The following is a 19,315-nucleotide window of genomic DNA, read 5'->3' on the forward strand; positions in this document are numbered from 1 at the left end:
TAGCTTCATTGTAGCCTGTAGCTCTAACTGCCTCTCTGGGCACCGCATTCATGTGTGTGTGCTTTCACTGGTCTCGTGCTGGCTGGTTGGTGCAGCCTGGACCAAAATGTTTTTGTTGCCATTGCGGAGCCTGGGCTGCCTACAGAGACCAGACTTGTTCACAGCATATTCAGAGGACATGTAGCTAGCGGATCGTGAGGAGATGTTTGCTCTATGTGACAAAAACTTTTCAAGCTTAGGAAGACTTAGAGAGCCTTTAAGTTGAGGTACCTGAACAAATGTACTTTGTTACAGTCCACCACTGGAAAGTGATACAAATACAGCTGCATTGTCAAACCTCTTGTCCTTCTCTTTATCGTACAAACAACATTCCTACAGCAGATAAAAGTATAATTCTGAGCACAGTGTGAAATAAATAGAAACATTTTATTTTATTGGAGGATTGAAAGCAGGTCCAAGTCTATGAAAACACCAGAAAAGTGACCCTGAAAATGAACTCTCACACATATTGGCTGTCACTTTTAATCACGAAAAAAAATCTTAAGTTTGACTATTTTTAATGGTTATAAGGCTAAGGACGATAAACAAAACTACACATGTATCACTTTATAATGTTTATCAACTATCAGTAGTGGAATCTAACTGAGTACACCTTTTAAAGTATTGTACTTAGGTGGTTACATTTTATGTTTCTTTTACAAGTAAATGTGATACTTTTTTCCCCATTTTCTAATAAATATATATTTTAGATTAAGATTTAGATAGGAAACCTGTAATCATCTTACAAATATGTATTGCTATTACTTAAGAAGCTAAAACCAAAGAATTTCTGGCATTTTAAATGATTAATTGATTATCAAAGTAGTAATAATATGATGCTCTCAGGGGTCAGTTTTCTTTTGCTATTAATACATTATCTGGTAATCTATTTTTTATTGTAGTATTGTTGCTTTTACATATGCAAATTTTATTGACAGCTTAAAAAGCACAACATCAGACAAAAAAATAGTAATATTAAAGTTGGGTAAACGATCACATGACAGAAGTTTGTTATTGCTCTTGGGTTAAATTATTGTTCAGTCACGGGAGGTCATGAGAGATCAGCTAAATATAGCTGTGTAGTTATCACTGAATGTGTGAAATGAAGCTTCATCACACGTGTTTGTAATTGTGACAATGAGCTGAGAATGAAGAGGTTAAAAGATAAAATAATAGAGGACAAACACTTTCTGCACTTCTGAAAATGGGTTGAGTTACATTTTTGATCAATTTATAAAAATTTCTAGATTTTACTCAAACCAAAAGTTTCTGATTTAGTCTTTATGATCTATGTCAGAGGCACTTTTGCTTTGTAACACAGTAAATATAAAAATAAAACCACAAACTCAAATTAATTTCACTCAGTTTGTCTATTTAATATATAAAATACGGTAAAACATACGCAAAAAGGGTAAGGTTTCAAGGGACTTGGATACTTTGGTACAACAAACACTTTTTTGTAAAAGCGGTATAGAATTTCAATAACATATCAGTGCATACTTTGTATATGAAAATATACACAAATTGTATATCATTCTCAAAAAAAAAAACAACAAAAAGAAATATTTTCTTTACAACAAAAACCCAAAGCAGACTAGCTCAACACAATATATTAGCTATAAATTTCATCTTTAGTATTTCATATGCTACATTATTCTGAGTTGTTTTCAAACTCATTTGTGATGCATGTCCTTTATCATTACTGTACGTAACATAAGTTTTGTTGTTACCTGTATCCCATGCATTTACTTTTTTTTTTTTCAAATTTCATGAATTAGTAATTTCAGTTGTTTCCCATTTTTATAAATATATTCTATATCTTAATTAAAATTGCAGCATTTAACTGGTATTTCCTTCATTGCATTTGCTAATACCACAATAACTGATCGTGCAATTTTCAGCAAGTTGTTTTAAAAAAAGGAAACCAGTACTATATGTTTATGATAAGGAAGATAAAATAAGAGAGAAAATAAAAACTATCCTACACAAAAATAGCAATAAAATAAAAGCTCCATAATAATATCATCATAATAATAGACAATGGAACTGTCACCAGCACAAATTAATCCAAAAATAGTGAGATTCTAAAAAACATTGTACACAACAAGTAACAGGGGTGCAGGTTTTCATTTCTCATATAGATTGTCTTGTGACTACACTGCTAGATTGGACAGAGAACCTTTTTGTACATGAACAAACCTGCACGAGGCAGGAAGCCAATCGGTGTGGTGTCACATTTCAGTCAACCATCAGCGCCCACAAACACAAAGAGTTTCCACGGAAATTAGTTTTTGCAAAAATGGACATGACTCATCAGCTCTGCCATGAGGGCTGGTGCCACTCATCAGCTGGACTTAGTGAGGAAAAGTTCAACATTTTGGGAAATGTGCTTATCCGCTTTCCTGCAAAGAGTTAGAGAAGTTAGATACATAAAGGTTCACCATGATGGATTTATTGCTCATTTGCATAATGTTAAAAACAGTATTATGAATAGACCTTTTTGTTGATCAACACCAAATTTGGTTTATGACCTTGTGGGACAGAAATACACATTTCTATTATAAATGTGCAAGATCAGCCGCCATAAATGGAAAAAAAAAATCCCCAAGGACGGGGCTAAGCAGGAAATTGGCTTTCACTCGGCCTGCGCTAGGTCCTAAACGTACACATCCAGTTTTGTTCACATCCGATAAGGGGGAAGCAAATAGGTGAGACTTTGAGTGTGTGATTGGTTTCACTCCTTCAGACAGAATTTAACAAGCTGAAGTGACTTTGCTCAGCTTTGTGAAGCCTGAAACCTGGTTCTGTTGCATGCAGCTTTGATTTTGGCAGTTGTGCTGCTTCGTTCTGTTGCCCGAGAAAGGGCTTGAAAAAGGATTGCAGCCTGCTGCTATATTTCACTTTTTCTTTTGCAGAATTTGTGAAAAAAAAAAAAAACCATGTTCAATTTTTGCTAAATTTGCATGCAAATTGTTCGATTGTTATAACAGTCAAAAGGACATCAGCTGAATGCAGCATTAGACATGAGCTTCAGAGGTACTGGACTGTGAGTTTTGTTAGCTTTGCACAGAGCCAGGCTAGCCGTTTGCCCGTTTCCTGCTAAAATAACGAGCTGCACAAACATGAGTATCGATCTTCTTATCCATCTCTCAGTAAGAATGCAACTAGAGCGAGTTTCCTAAAATGCAGAACTCTTCCTTTTACAATTTAAAAAGGCAAATTTCCTCAAACATGACTTCATTAAGTGTTGGATGTTAAACTGATGACTGAAAGATGAATACAGTACTAACCTGAAATTATCAGAGTGAAAATCTACCCACCACACTGCTGAATGAAGGACGGAAAAAAATGACCTGATCTTGGAAAACATCACCAACACTGGCGTGAAAATGTCACAGCACAATGACGTTTTTTTTCCGGACACTCACCACAAACCCATAGTCTTTGTGACAGACAATGGTTTCACTCTCTGCAGTGGGCTGCGACTAATCGCACCACACGGCATCAGTTCATAAAAGCAACCATGTCCACTTCGCCTACACTGACTTTAAGTGTAGATTTGTTTAAGTAGATAATAAACAGTCAACAGACAGCAGCTGGCACGCCAGTCTGCACTTTGAGCATCGTCTCAAGGAAAAAGAGGTCAAGCAATCAGGAGAAACTTTCTATTTGTGGGCTATAAACAACCTGTGTACACACACTCATACACACAAACTTGAAATGGTTCAGACTAAACAAATTATTTTTACTAGAAAACATACAGTTAAACAACAAACACAGCACTTGGTAGCCAAATTCTTGACTTAAAGTGAAAAAAGGCTTAATCTGTGTCTGCTTAACGTGGAAAATATTCTGTCGATCAAAATATGTGTGAAGAAGTGTGATTTAAGTCTTTACTACATTATAAGTGAATGGCAGTGTCCTAATCGTTTCATGTTCAGGTGGTTACGGACAATTTGACTTGTTTGATCGTGGGTTTTTTAAAAATGTGTGTGGTAGGAGAATATGATGACACCACAACCAAGCAGGCCTCTGTGAGTGAGACAGAAAGTGCACACACCATCAACACTAGCATAAAATAGGTTTACTGAAACAAGTCCGATCCACCAGCACTACCTAGTGTGGCGTAACCCCTGCACCGTAGCTCGAAACATATCAAATTCACACTCATATATGCAAACAGATCCACTGAGAATCAACACATTGCTTGTTTTTAGGGATACCTAGCAAAGTCTATGCAAATATAGTCATATGTACATACACGTCGTTGAAGCTGAAAAGCTATTTTACTTTGTCGCCAACTGAAGCGGTAGAAATATAGAAAATGTCTTTTTCCTTTCACTTTTTGAAACACGGCAAGGAGCTAAGGAGAGCTAGAGAGAGCTAAGGAGGACATCAAAGCTTTTGTATAAGGAGTGATTTTTATACAAAGTCAGAATTCCTACTTCTGGACAACTAACGGACCTTCAAAACAGATTTTCTTTTTTAAATACCAACAGATAAAGAACACTTGGACTGAAAGAACCAAATACTTTGCCTATCCAAAAAAGCCACCAGTGAGGCTCATAAAACTCATACTATGCATTTTAACTGGATGGCATCTACTCCTGGTAATAAGCTGAGTGGCTGGCTGGATTTCTGGTGCAACAATTTCCATCCAGAGGAGATGAGGTGAGAGGACGGGAGGAGCACCCCATCTGAGGATAGAGTGACGGAGAATTCAAAGCCTGAAAAGCATCAACAGTTTTCTAGTTCTCATTTCCGTGACAGTGCGAGTGATAATTCGTCAGTGTCCCTGCACCGTGTGCGAGAGGCATTTGGCATTTTTTTGTCGTCGTCGTCGTCGTCGTTGTAGAGAGGTTGATATTGGCACTCTGGCAAGGTGCTCAGCTCCACCTGAGGGGCCTGCCTGGGTGTACAAGGTTGGGAAATGTGGCAGCAGAAGGAACCATTCACACTGAAGTGTCTTTACCTAGAAGACCCTGTTTGAGTCTGTTTGCTCAGTGCCAGATTGATGCTCAGTCCTCAAACTCGTCCAGATTAAGTTCTATCCAAAAGTGCAGTTTGGAAGTGACTTATGGAAGAATGGACAGCACACGATCCGAGCGACACTGGATTTCAAAGAGCAGGAAGTGGTGAGTCATACAAGTCCCATGATGATGACAAGCCACCAATAACATTGTGAACAATGTAGCAGAGCTCGATGTAAATACATGATGGTGAAACCATCTAAATGTTTTTATGGTTTTGTCAGATTGCGAAAAGGTTCAACACCTCATTTCTACCAAAAGAAATTACTATATGGGAGTCCATTCAAGCAAGAAGGCTTTAAAAATCTACTGTCCCTCTATTTATCGGACAAAATATCCAGCTGAGTCATCCTCTCCTCACTCAGAGTGTGATCCCCAAAGGATTTTTATTTCGATTTTTTTTTTTTTTTTTTGGCAAAGCCTCATAAGTCTGGGTGACGCAGCTGAGTTGTATAATTTTGGACAGAGGCAGATGTGTGATGATAGTGTCACATGGCAGTGGGGTCAGGGCAGTGGGGGGTTTAAGAATGAGTGTGGGTGTATGTTGTGGGTCACCAAAACTTCACTGTGGGTGCAGAGAGGTGTGGCAGATGACTCTATGTGACCCAGGTGTCCAATCTCATGCGCTTGATGTTTCCTCCCTCCTGCTCTGGTTCGTTCGACGCCCTGAGGAGCTCAGCCGAGGGACTGAAGTCAGGGCGGCTGCTGGTGCCGACGCTTCCCGTAGCACCAGCTGCATTGCCCCCACCACCGCCACCGCCTCCACTTGTGCCTCCGCCACCAGCTGCAGCGGCATCATCACGATCACTGCCTTCAAAGGAGCTGGCGTTGCTGCTGACGCTGTCTGCGGGCGAGCGGCCGGTCGGGGGCTCTAGGCACAGCAGGGAGCCGGGGTATTGTGGTGGTGCAGTCAGGATGGCTCCCCCTGAGGTTGAGGACGGCGTGGTGGAAGATGGAGGAGGGCATGGGGTGCTGCGATCCCGGCCTGGCGAGACGGGCTCTGACTTGATGCTCACACTGGAGTTTGTGTTGACAGTCAGCATGGCGCCTTGAGGTATATGAGTCACAGGCCTGAGAACAGGGTCAGAGAGGACAGAGAGAGGAAGACAATGGAAGATAAGGGACAGAACAAAGAGGAAAGGCGAGAAAACAGAACATTCAGTGATTAGCAACTTGACAAACGGCATATGAGAAACTGGAAGGTCACTCGCATCAAGACAAAAACCAACATTACAAGGCACAGCATCAACAGGGAAAAGCCACATTCGATTATTCAATAATCAATTCTGAGGCTTCAAAGCAGAAGTAACCCCTCCACTGCTCCCAAAAAGATCAACACAACAGCCCAGGAAGCATGAAATGATTTGTGTGACATGGTGGTTCGCAGTGAGACAGCTATGATGTGGAGAAACTACAGATGACAAATCTCGGGTTAGAGAACATGGTGGAAACCGGAACTACGTCTCTTTCCTGTTTGACTGCAGACAGCACCAGGCATGCTTAGGGGGAGCCAGCCAAAAGCGCACAGACACACAGGAAAAAGGAAGTGTGATACAGTACCGGCCCAACCACTCATCTCTACCCAAGAGCAGGTTGGACGGAGAGCCAACACTGTAGGGAGAAAACAAAATGTTGGAGCCCAAACCAAGGGGAAGAGGTGGGTTAGAAGGCATGTGTGGAGAAAAGTGTGAAACATTATTGCGAGCAAAGTTTCTTCAACAACAGCAATAATGTCAATAATGTCTTAGCATCATAAACACAATAGACCCTAATCTGCAGAATTTTTGTTCTAGCACCCAAAAATCCAGACCTAAAAATCTGTACCTACAAACACAAGAATAAATGTGTTTATCAGGACAGTGATGCTTTTTGAAACTTTGCCTTTCTACAGGGTGCGTACTGTGGCCCTTAAGGACAAAATTGTATACAAGAGTAAATGCAAAAACATTAAATCTTGTCCAGTTATGTATCCCAAAGGTTGCAAATGCTAAAAAAGACAAAACATTAATGTGTACGAGAGGGAGCACAAGTAATTTTTTGCCTTTTGTGTGCATTTGGCATTTGCAGCAATTCTTGATATGGAGTGCTAGGCTTTTACTCTCGCACAGGCCTGTCATGATATCTACTTGTGTTGACTGATATTTTGTTGCAGAAATAATTTTGATAAAAGATATTAATGCCATATTGAGACCATTTTATGCAACTGATATAATGCTAATTGCATAACAATGCAAGTACACCTATTCAGACTTTGGAACTAAAATATGAAAAAATATCTAACATTTAAAAAGTTAATTTACACCTGTTAATATACACAAAGTTTATATTAAAATATTTAAATCCATGTCTGTCCAGACAATGAATTTGAATAAAACGTAGTCATAATTAGCAGATCAATTACTGAGTTGTGGCCAAAAACATGTTTTGTGAGGTCACAGTGACCTTGACCTTTGACCACCAAATTCTTATCAGTTCATATTTGTGTTGAAGTGGATGTTTGTGCCAAATTTAAAGATATTTCCTCAAAATATTTTCGAGATATCACGTTCACTTGAATGAGATGGACCAGGTCACAGTGACCTCGACCTGTGAATCTCTGGCCACCAAAATCTAAGCAGTTTACCCTTGAGTCCAAGTGGACATTTGTGCCAAATTTGAAGAAAATCCCTCAAGGTGTTCTTGAGATATCGCGTTCACGAGAAGGAGATGGACAAAAAATAATCCCTCTGGCCGTGGCCATTACTGACAAGGATGTGTAATAATTATATTACCTTTGTCAGAGCAGCCCAAAATTACTCAGTTTGAGACTTGATACAAAATTTAGCCAACAAAAACAAAACTAAGTGATGCCTCTTGCGGCTATAGACAAGCCAAGCGAAGCTCTGGGAACATCGAAGTTACCTCCATAATTAGGTTTGTGTGCTCGCAGGGATGGACGACCTGAGAGCCGGGCAGTTTGCTGATGCATTTACATAGTGGGGGATGAAGTTGTTGAAGGGTAAAACTACAAACTACAAACTTTTTATGGCTCGTTGCCAGCGGTTGGCAAGCTCACCAATATCAGGATTGTGTATCTTCCCCTCCAAAAGTGAAGCCGGTAAGTTATGCTGCGAATTTTTCTTGGAATTGGGTAAGTAGGAGAGGGGCTCCACCCAAGTCTTATAACTGTTGGGAAACCCCTGCTGTTTATTCTGGTATCATGTTGGCTATAATGTTGGTGACATTCTTATGTAAACACCGACGGGAAGTATCCAGGTCAGCAAAGTAATCAAGGTCATGTCCATATATCCTATAATAAGACAATAACATAATTATCATGACAGGCCTACTCTTGCATGTGTTTGGTCCTTAGAGGCCACTGTATCTGTTGGTGTTCCAGGGCTGAAGCAGAAGGGAAAGTGCAGAAATTAAGGAAATTATCCAGACGATTTCTCAAAGCTAAGGCTTGCAATTATTTGTCGGTAGCACCCACATGGGGGAAAAAAAAACAAAAAGAAAACGAGAAAATGAAAAATTTTACTTTGTGCTTTTTGTTATTTGTGATAAATAAAAGTAACTATAATTATTATATACAGTAATTGGTGGTTCATCCATCACAGAAACTCAGCTAACAGCATGCACACTTTGGATCTTATATTTTAGAGTTTCTCTGAATCATTAATTATTAGCACAAGTATTAAAAACGACATAAGTTCTTGGATTACTTGCACCAAAAGCCGTATTACAGTTTAAATCTAATAATGCTAAATAGAATTTCAAAAAGCAACAAAGTGCTTATTTGTAAGAAGTAATTCGTTTAAACACAGGAGCTACATTTTCAAGACACAGAGCTGCACTTTAAGGCTGCGTACTCAGGGTTATGAGTTCAACATCATAACTCAGCATACGCCTCTTTACTGTTTTGTATCAATACCACGGATTCATCTTTACATCTAGTTTTTATTCAGCTTAACAGGAACTTTTTTTAGTCAGCCTTGATTATTGGGTCACTCGCCTCTCCCATGAAGTTAGACAACATTTTTGTTTTAAATCAAAGGGGGAAATGAAAACCTTACATAGCTGGTAGCCTAGTTACTCCAGATATATGCATGTAAATGTAGACTTAAAGCAAATACACATGCAGTGGACTTTAATAAGCAAAGTCAATGTCCATTGTCTATAACCTTTTATTAAATCCAAATATTTTTGTTTAATATAGTCTGAGCGCTCTGCTATCTTAAAAAATCGGAATATTTCCTAATAGTCCAAGAAATTAACAACAACCATCATATTTTTAAAGTTTAGACAGTTTAAGTTTAAGGCCAGTTGTAAGGCTGCCCTTAAGGCAACATTTACTGCATGTAGTTTCGTTTTAGACAAAAGCCCTTCAAATGCAAAATGGACTACAGACCCCCCCTACAGACAAGGTCATGACACTTCACACACGCACACACTAGTAGTGGCTGTTCACCTCAGATTGGCAGCCAGACTGGACACCTGGCTAGACAGCTCGCTGCTCTGTTTGTCCACGCCCCACATGCTGTGGACAAGAGGAGAGAATACACTTCAAGGATCTGGTGTTCATGCTACCAAAGACACAACTGGAGACCCTGCAGCTCTCGTCACACAGCTGCACTCAACAAGTCCTTTAATCTGATTATGAGGCTTCTCAGTCGTCTTCTTTATTAACTCGTGATATAAAATCTTATGTAAAAGGAGAAAAGGGAAAAATATCTGCCAAGGATGTTCTAAAAAAACTCTGCTTCATTAAGAATTTCCTCAAATCACGCTCCCTTTACTTGATTCTTGTGATTTGTCTTTGCGTCTCATTTCTAGGAAATCCCTGCATACCGCATCTACACAGCAAATTACATTTAAGTCATGAGAAATTATTTTTACACCACTGGCAGAATCTTTCACATCTCAAAATTACAGTTAATTTTTAAGTTATGACTATCACCATTAATGTCTTGGAACGAAGTTGTGTTAACAGTACTGGGACAGCAACACGACACACAAGTGTGCAAGTCTTTCTCCTGATTATGAAGATCCTTACGAATCAAGATACTGAAACTATGTTTAATGTTAAGAGTTAACAAAGTTGTTTGTTCAATCACTTGGCAAAACTTTGCCAGCAAGTCCCCCATTTATAACTGGGACATTTTATTACTTAAAATTATTGAGTATGTATTTTATAATGCTGCCTGAGAGGAATAGGACAGCAGGGTCATACACTTAACTTTTACAGAAAATCCAGTCGCTCGTGGAGTAACAGCACATGTATTCATCCCTTAAGTGCAGTATGTTAGGTTTGGTATGCAACACACGTTCAGTATGCCCTGTGACCTAAACAGTCAAAATAGTGGTATATCTAGTAGTCCCACACATGTCACAGAAACTGGAACCCAAGTTTTCCCAGGAAAGTTGGGCAGTGCACTAATTCCTATCGATCATCTGTACCATGCTAGTCAGCTTTGCCCCGACAGCCGGGCTAGTCAAGCTAAATGGACGATTTGTGTCAAGCAGTACCCCGACATTGTTAAGCTGAAGTCGCTTTATCTGTGGAAATGCTTCAAACATTTCAGCATCACCCAAATATGTGAATGGGAGGTGAGTCCTTCCCCTCACAGCGTTAGGGCAGCTTTCCACTGCAGATCTGGACTGTTCCAAGTAATAACTGATGCTTTAGAGTGTTTATCACTGCGGATATTCGACCAAACTCGCATATAACGTAACTTACGTCATAGAGAAGACATATTTAAAGCATATGTTTTAAGTGCTTGGGCTACAGTTCAGAAATTACCAACAGGTCACAGTCTTATGATGGAGCATTACATTTACATTACATTTGTGTTATTTATTTATATTTTTTCTCAAATATGCCAGTATCTGAGTGTCTAACCTGTTACATAAAGAATTATGGCCACAGAGCTACTATTAAATGTTTCAAAATTAATTAAAATAAAAATATTTTTTCTATATTTTTTAGTATTGTCTGCTGTACCAAAAACATAGCGAATTGTGGAGTTTTGTTGGCTGTTACACTCTTATTAAAATACCTTTAATTTAAGCCTGATATTAATTTTACATCTAAAGGAGAATGAGGAGATAACATTAAGCTATGTATCACTGTCTTAATCCTGATAAAGTTCCTTGTGTACACTGAATAATGTCTGTACACCAGTTGTGTAAAAGGTGTATATATTACTTGGATATTATTAAGAATATTCTGACATTATGTTTTCCTTGCTGTGTGTGTTTGTGAGCTGTTGTATAAATCAGGTTTTAGCCACTGAAGGGCGCATGACGGCCAGAACTGGGGCCATTATTCATGCCATAACATAACACATTAACCTAAACCAGTAATAAACCAGCAACCTGATGCATCAGTGCAGAGGTTCAGTGTAAGCGTCTTAACATAAATTACACTGAGATACTGAGGTAATGAGATAAACTGAGGTTTATGCTGCTGTTCTTTACTTCAATATATCTATTTTAAATGTTTAGTGCATGTAAATACTTCAGCAGGAAAATCAGGAAGAATAAACTGCTGAAGTTAAAATGTGCTAATTTGTTCGTTGTTAGGATACATGTGCGCATTTAAACATTGATTAAAATTATATCGACTAGCTTCAGTTTATATGTAAATAAGAAAGAAAATAATGGCTTAATTAATGATACTAATGTTTCATAGGTCAGATAAAAGCCATTTATAAGTACCACTTCTAGTTTACCAGTAGGGCTGCACAATTCATTGTTTTTAAAATTGTTTTAATCTTAATCGTGATGTCAACTTTCGAGATAAACATCATGGAAAACTGCATTTTTGCATTTAGGGGTTTTTTTTGCACTTTAAATTGTAATCATAATTATTTTTGCACTCTGTTCAGTGTTCAGCTTGTTCATAAAAGAATGTTGAAACAGCTTCCTTTCATTTGTTTAATTAAACAAGCTATTTCTCATATTTTAATGGTACAAAATGGTAATTATCTCAATATTTAACCATGTTATAGCATATTTTCCTGGTATCGTGCAGTCCTAGTTGCCAGGGTGAAAAACACGTCGTAATGGAGAATCACTGAGGGGAACTCATAAAAAAGACGCCAAGTTTCTAAAAATTAGTTCTGCAGTTACAGATGTTACCCATGTTTCTATTTAAGGATCTCTGAGGCGGTGAACAAGATATTCAGATAGATGTTATGAGAAGGCTGAGATGGTGAGATGCTGGTGAGACACCAATTCACTAAGAGGAATGTGAATTGCTTGCATATAAAGGTCATGGTATGGATATCATGCAAGCTGACTGGAAAGGTCAGTAGTAAAGTATTTCAGTGTTAGGAGGGTTATCAGTAAACTGAGAGCTTGTACACCACAAATATGTCAGCTGCTGTCCTTAACATCATCATCATCATCAACATATTCGTCATCCCTGACTCTAGATGTGAGTGATGGAGGAGCTTTTAGGAAACCAGATTTAAAACAAAGACGCAGCGCTGATGAGAAACTGAAGAGGAGACTTACACCAAGTTGCTGAGTGATGCGAGATTAAGTTGTTGCTGCTGCTGTTGTTGTTGCTGTGCTTGCTGTTGTTGCTGCTGTTGTTGTTGTTGCTGCTGCTGCTGGGAAACAGCCTGCTGCTGTTGCCATGTGGACACACTCGTTGGCAACAAGCCGCCAGGTGAAGCCAGAGCGTGTAAAGCAGTGATGTCTGCACTGGTCAGCTGGTACTCTGAGAGAATGAAGGACAAAACAGTCGCATAATAAGGCTCACATTTTCAAAATTTTGGATACAGTTGCTGCATTAAAGGTTTTTTGGGGGGGCTTTTTCCTTATCTGCTGTGAGGGTCCAAGGACAGATGTCGTATGCTGTAAAGCCCTCCAATGCACATTGTGATTTGTGATACTGGGCTTTATAAATAAAATTCAGTTGAACTGAATATTTTATCTTTACCAAACCATAGAGGTAAAACTAAAAATGATATTTTCAACAGACTGGACTAAAGAAGTGGATGTAGCCACTGTGATGTCATCCATTGTTTTGTGGAGTACCGTTTTAACGCCTCAACTTTGGCTTTTTGGCCATTGCCATCTTGGTTTTTTTTGGAGCCAGAAGCAACCATATTTGGATGAGAGGGGTGGTGCTGTGGGGGAGCATGGGCTGGATCTGGCCTAGAACCCACCGACACTACTGACAAGTCACCACGTCAGCAACTTGTCAATCACAAGGTAGCCATGCCCTAAAGTAGCACTGAAGTGAAGACCATCTAAACCAAGAACAAGACATGACCAAGAAAGAGTGTATCAAGACCAAGATGAGACCAAGACTCTGAGGGGTTGAGACTGAGTCAAGACCAAGGGAGGGCGAGACCGAATCAAAACCAAGAATTTGAAGAGTTGAGACCAAGTCATGACCAAGACCAGACCAGTGCGGTTCCTACATTGCATGACAAACTATGATAAAATTTGGAACATGCACACTCCTCAAATTGATCAGAAAGATCCACATTCCCATAAAATCACCCACAGAAAACAAAGGAAGATTCCTTTTATTGCCATACTCTCAATTAATTTGTGTGTTGGAGGCCTTGTTCAGACTGCTAGCCAAATTCGGTTGTTTTTTTTTGGCATATCCAGATTCTATCTATATTGATTTTAGGAAGTTTGGACAGCAAAAAGGACATTTTGGCAAATCTGATCCAAACCATATTTGAAGGTGACTTGAAATGTGATTCCAGTAAGATTTCTATGGATTCTAAGTGTGTTTGAACACAACACACAATGACAATGTCAAATCCAGAGTGACAGAACAGCTGAGTAGATCCATGCTGCTATTAGCACAGTGCTAAAGAGGACAACATGAGGGCAAACAGTTCATGGAAAGACAAAAATTAATTGTTTGGAGGGCAAAATGATGGACCACTTTTGACTGATGCTTCCACATTGGAAAACTGCATCACCAGCGTTGCTACGTACAACAGCAAGGTTGGTGATGTCTGGTAACAAATTTGATCTCATGTCTTTCAAATAACAGTGTGGACAGTCTGTCTTAAAGATCTGACTTGAGAAAAACAACTGAATTGCCTGCTGTGTTAACCGTTAGAAATGTCTTGTGTACTATGAGCAAACAGAGCTAAAATTAACTTAACCATCTTTATTTGACACACAGGCAATTAAGTGATATCCCTGCAGTTGTGGTCTTGACCGGTCTTGTTTATTTTACTCAAAATGGGACTGTGAATTACAAATCAACATCAGGGTCTACTGAAGAAGACTTGAAACTAGCAATTGAGACTATAAACTCATTCTTCTTGTAATCAGATTTATTTTTTGCAACCACTGGATTGCCCCCTGCTGACCATTAGAAAGAATGCAGGTTTAAGGCACTTCGGCTTTGGCTTTACCTTTCAGACCCGGAGGTCCACTTCTTTGATTCAGTGTTTGTATTTTCACTGCTGTGTGTACAGTTCACCTGTGTTGTATGCTGTTGGCATGGCGGAGAAGGGCAGCCCCTGTGCCAGGAGGCTCGGTGTGGCCACAGAGACCACCGGTGTGGTGAGGGTTTGTGCCACCTGGGCTCCTGCTGCCAGCCGCTGAGCATTCTGCCAGAAGAAGACACCAACATGTTAGTCACAGCAGAAACAACTTTTTCTCATGTGGCCTCAAGCTGAAAGACTTATCTCGATGTTGTAGATTCTGACATGCTGGGAATGACGATGTGCATATGGCTGGATTCATAATGATGTAAACTGAGTAAATCTCAAAGTAAAGTGGATTTACTATCAGGAGGTTCTTGATGTCATGCATCAAAAACAGTTTCCTTATTTTGAGCATATTACATTAAAGGCAATTTATTCAACCATCAGATATAATTATGTACCAGGGTGTTTTTTAAGGATTTGTTTTTAAACAGTGACAGATGACAGGAAATTAGGGGACAGAGAGACAGACACTAACCAGAGATACTGCAGTTCATAATCAACTAAATGACTAAATTGTGTCGTTTACATTAACAAAAAAAGGATGCTGACAACAAAAACCAGGGCAAAAGTTCTTTATTCTTTAAGACAAGAAAAAATAGTTGGCTCTGTTCTGTCAGACAGCCTGAGATAGTTCACAATAGTCATCTCATAGCATTAGCTGTTTAACTTTTTAACCAGCTGTGTTAGCGATTAGCTTGCCATGCTCTTTCAACATATTGTCAAATTTAACAGAGCTGAACCAGCTTGCGGTAAACATCTACTCTTTCTAAAATGATTTGATTTCTTAAGACTCATAAACCAACACCACCGCATTTAACCCATTATTTTTGTGATTAATCAAGTAATCGCTTGATCTATAACATGTCAGAAAATGGTAGAAAGCCTGTTACAAGGTCCCAAAACCTAATTTGACGTTTTCAAATTCCTCTTTTTCTCCGACCAATAGTCCACAACTTGCAGATTTTCAGTTTATTTTTTTGTAGAACAAGAAAAATATAACAAATATTCACATTTAAGGAACTAGAATCATAAAATTACATCATACTTTTATTTTTTTTTTATTAATTTTCGGAAGAAGGACAAATCAATTCATGACTAATTTCGGCCACAATACAGTCTACTGTACTATAGAAACTGTACACTGCATTTTATATACAACTTTTTAAAATCTAAAACATTTCATAATAAATTTACAGAGTCTTAATACATAAAGTAAAACTGTCAAATCATCCATGTAGATTAAGACAAGCACTGGAAGTTATCTTTGACTATTGTGACCCAGCTGTTGTTTGACATTTACTTGAGTGTGCAGCTCTCTCATGTTTCTCCAGTGGATGTCACTACAGGCCTTACAGTGCGATGCTTGGGTGCACTTCTGTTAACCATGTTGTTTATGTCTCAATCACTCATTTTCCGAGAACAGAGTACAAACCTGCTGTCTCCTCGGCGTTTGCACATTAAGTCAGTCACTTAGATGACAAAATATCCAGTGTTTCTCAAAACAGTTGCATCAGACATGCTGCTAAATCTGTGAAACTGCTATCATGAGGTTTTCATTATCATGTACTGTATCTGCACTGAAAGACACAAATCTCTGAAGTAGCACAACACTCCAGAGTCTGGGTAAGATGAATTATAACACTGATAAAAGCAAACTAAGGTCCCTTTGTAAGAGAAAAAAAATAAGAGCCCTTTGCACACAAAAAGCCAAAGATGCAATAATTCTGGTCTGAAATTACTCTTCTGAATTGTGAGACCTTGTGAATGCAGATTGTCCTGAGAGGAAACACTGGCTGAATTTACAGAAAGAGAGGGAGGAGATAGACCACAGAGAGGGGCCAGATTCAATTAACTGCCTTTGTGAAGAAGTGAGGAGGGGCGGCAGGGTGAGAGTGATGAAAATGAATCACTATCCTCTGGAAAATGAGATTCTTGCCTGTCAACTTTGAGTGGAATTGTAAAAGGAGGGTGACTGAAAACGGCACCAGCAGCAGAAAGCAGCGGCCATCATCTCTCTCTCTGAGTAAATTCAGCTAAAAATGTGATTTCACAGGATAATAAGCCCTTGTACATACATTTATAAAAATGAATTATCATGCACAATACATTTATTTCTTTATTTTAGGACAGGCATCATATGTAGGTCTCCAATTAACAGTTCTTGTCATTACTGATTAATTGTTCCATTATTTTAGGGATTAATCGATAAACCTTCTACAAAATGTATCAAAATAGTGAAAAATGCTGTTATAATTTCCAAAAAGCCGAGGTGACATGTTGACATTGCTTGTTTTGTCCGACCCACAGTCCAAAACTGAAAGATATTTAGTTTACTTTCTTAAATGAGAGAGTTAAGCACCAAATCCTCACATCTGAGAGGCTGAAATCAGAAAAATATTTGCCATTTTTGCTTGAATATTAGTGATTCTATTAATCAGTTATCAAAATACTTGCCATTTATGTTTCTCTTGATCTACTAACTGAATAACCAACCACTGGTTTCAACACCTATCACTTGATTTAATAATAAAACTTGACAAAAGACTAGGAGGCACACAATCTTGAAATATTAAACACTAAGTTTTGTTTCTTTGGAGTTACACAAAGTCGTGATGGAGGAAAAACATTTGAGGGAAATGCCTTTAATGTAATGCCAGTTAGTTCTTAAACATCTCTAATTGACAATTTGGTGGGAGGTGAAAATGAGTGTCAGTGAACGGGGAACATGCTCCGCGCCACTTTGCACCACAATGCCAAGTGAAGAGACACCCATGCTTTGGAGGGATGGTTCATATTTTTTGAAGTGGGGTTGTATAAGGTACTCATCCATAGCCGATGTATTACATATAGCAGATGACGGTCAGCATGCCCCCAGTTTGGAGAGGCAGGAAGGAGTAACGCCATTGAAGCTCAGCAATGTACTGTTGTGGACGAGTGCAGCAGCAAAATGTATTTTAGCCACCTAAAAAAAAAATCAATATCACTTCAAGTGTACGCTAATTTAGATTATTTTACAAATTTACCTTGCCAACAGTGAACTGAAGATGTTGTATCGCTCTCTTCAAAGCCACAGACAGACACAGTGACTTCACCTTACAGAACACAGAAGCTGCTGGCCTACTGCTGCCTCAATCAGCAAGTCTGTTTGTGTTATTGTGTGACTGGTGAATCTGAACTCACCCTTTAACTCACCAAAGTTGCACAACAACACAAACAAACTAACCAGTCGAGACAGCAGATATACTTTTTAAAATACTTTTTGCTGCTGCCCTCATTCATAGCAGTACATTGCTTATCTTCTGTGGCTGTACTCCAAACTGGGGTTGTCCCAGTCGCTATCTACTGTATCTAATACACTGACTATGGCTAAGTACCTCATACAACCCCACTTTGAAAAATCTGAACTATCCCTTTAAGTGGTATCACATGATGAAGTAAATGGGCCTGAGGTAAAAAAAAACCTGACTCACTCAAAGAAAACTCTGCTAAAGCACTGATAACTATGAAGGTCTATTTTTCTAGATTATCACTGTGAAGATCATGATCCTAACAACACAACCATGAGCCCTGAACCACATGCAGTCAGGTGGGAACGACAGGCTGAAGACCATCCCACGAAATGTCAGTGGAGCAAGACCAAAACAATGACAAACTCTTCTACAGTATTGTAACCATGCTAATAATGTGCGGACAGTCGATAGCCATCGACTCATGCGTGTGACTGACGCAGGGGAAATCACCTCGTTTACCAATTCCAGCTCATCCTCTGTCTGCAAAGGGTGGTAATAGAAAGAGTTACAACTCTGATTCATATATTTGTGCCTAATAGTAAATAAAGCAATTTAAAAAATACACAAAAAATAGCAGATTAATTTAAGTAACCTATGAAATAAATCGGAGTATAATAATCGTTACAGTAAATGTGTGGGAGCTGAAATTACAGAAGGTGCCATCACTCTGCCTCCAGTCATATGAGGACAGCACAAATTAAATAGCTGACATAAGAATCTAACCACAAGGTTAACTTGGTATCTGTGCGGCAGCGTTTGATCATATCACAAGATACTTCTTCACAGTTTTCTAACGTCAATCTTAATTTAAAACAAACATGAACAATAGGGTAAGTGTAAGGTTATGATTCACCACAGTAAATGTGCATCACTAGTGGCCTCTGCCCAGGGACTACAGATGAAACTTAGCTTTTAGCTGTGTTTGGTACAGTACATATATTGTGCATTATCCCTGCTGAATAAACAATAAATAAAATTAGCAAAGAGATGCCTAGTTATACAGCTAGCGGACATGGAGCATCGTTAGCATTCATGGAGCATTCAGGAGTTTTTTTTCTGTTTCTCAGCCCAATATCTGCTTTCCTATACGCTCTGTTTTGACCTCTGCCAACTCCTGGTGAAATATCTCTCTTTTTAGCCCCTAAATACTTCTCTATGGTCACCTGCTGGTCACTAACTGTGTCTGTCTGCCGTTCAGAGCTGGGCAGGTCGAGTACAGCGTCTGAACTTATTTCTTAAGTTCTTTTACTGCCTTCTTTATCAGTTGTTGATTTTTCTGTTTCTCCTAATTTCCTTTTTTTAAACTTTGATTTTATCAAGTTGTTTGAGGTTTCCATTCTGAGACTTACAGGGTTCAATGTTAGTGTCAGAAAACTAGTTGCCCGAACTCACTTTTTACTTGCCCCTGCACAACTGCTAAAAAATAAAACCATTTATCAAAACATTTTATCAACCTAACTCTCAAATATGCAAACTGTGCAATAAATAGTTTAGGTTG

General features: G+C 38.9%; 1 protein-coding gene across 7 annotated transcripts in view; it reads right to left on the reverse strand.

Moving 5' to 3' along the window:
* Nucleotides 1-1,390: 1,390 nt before the first annotated feature.
* The window catches only part of LOC125904240 (myocyte-specific enhancer factor 2D homolog), a 36,997-nt gene continuing 19,072 nt past the window's right edge, over nt 1,391-19,315 (reverse strand). For 2 of the 7 annotated variants that reach the window (XM_049601516.1, XM_049601515.1), the window contains exons 8-13: nt 18,268-18,297; nt 14,518-14,647; nt 12,570-12,777; nt 9,520-9,588; nt 6,630-6,680; nt 1,391-6,140 (exon numbers count right to left, since the gene is read on the reverse strand). In XM_049601516.1, the coding sequence (XP_049457473.1) occupies nt 5,666-6,140; nt 6,630-6,680; nt 9,520-9,588; nt 12,570-12,777; nt 14,518-14,647; nt 18,268-18,297 (963 nt within the window). In that variant the 3' untranslated portion in view covers nt 1,391-5,665. The remainder of the gene's footprint in view (nt 6,141-6,629; nt 6,681-9,519; nt 9,589-12,569; nt 12,778-14,517; nt 14,648-18,267; nt 18,298-19,315) is intronic. The other 5 variants (XM_049601521.1, XM_049601519.1, XM_049601517.1 and 2 more) reach the window with 4 other exon arrangements.

Source organism: Epinephelus fuscoguttatus, linkage group LG17, assembly GCF_011397635.1.
Source record: "Epinephelus fuscoguttatus linkage group LG17, E.fuscoguttatus.final_Chr_v1".
NCBI lineage: Eukaryota > Metazoa > Chordata > Actinopteri > Perciformes > Serranidae > Epinephelus > Epinephelus fuscoguttatus.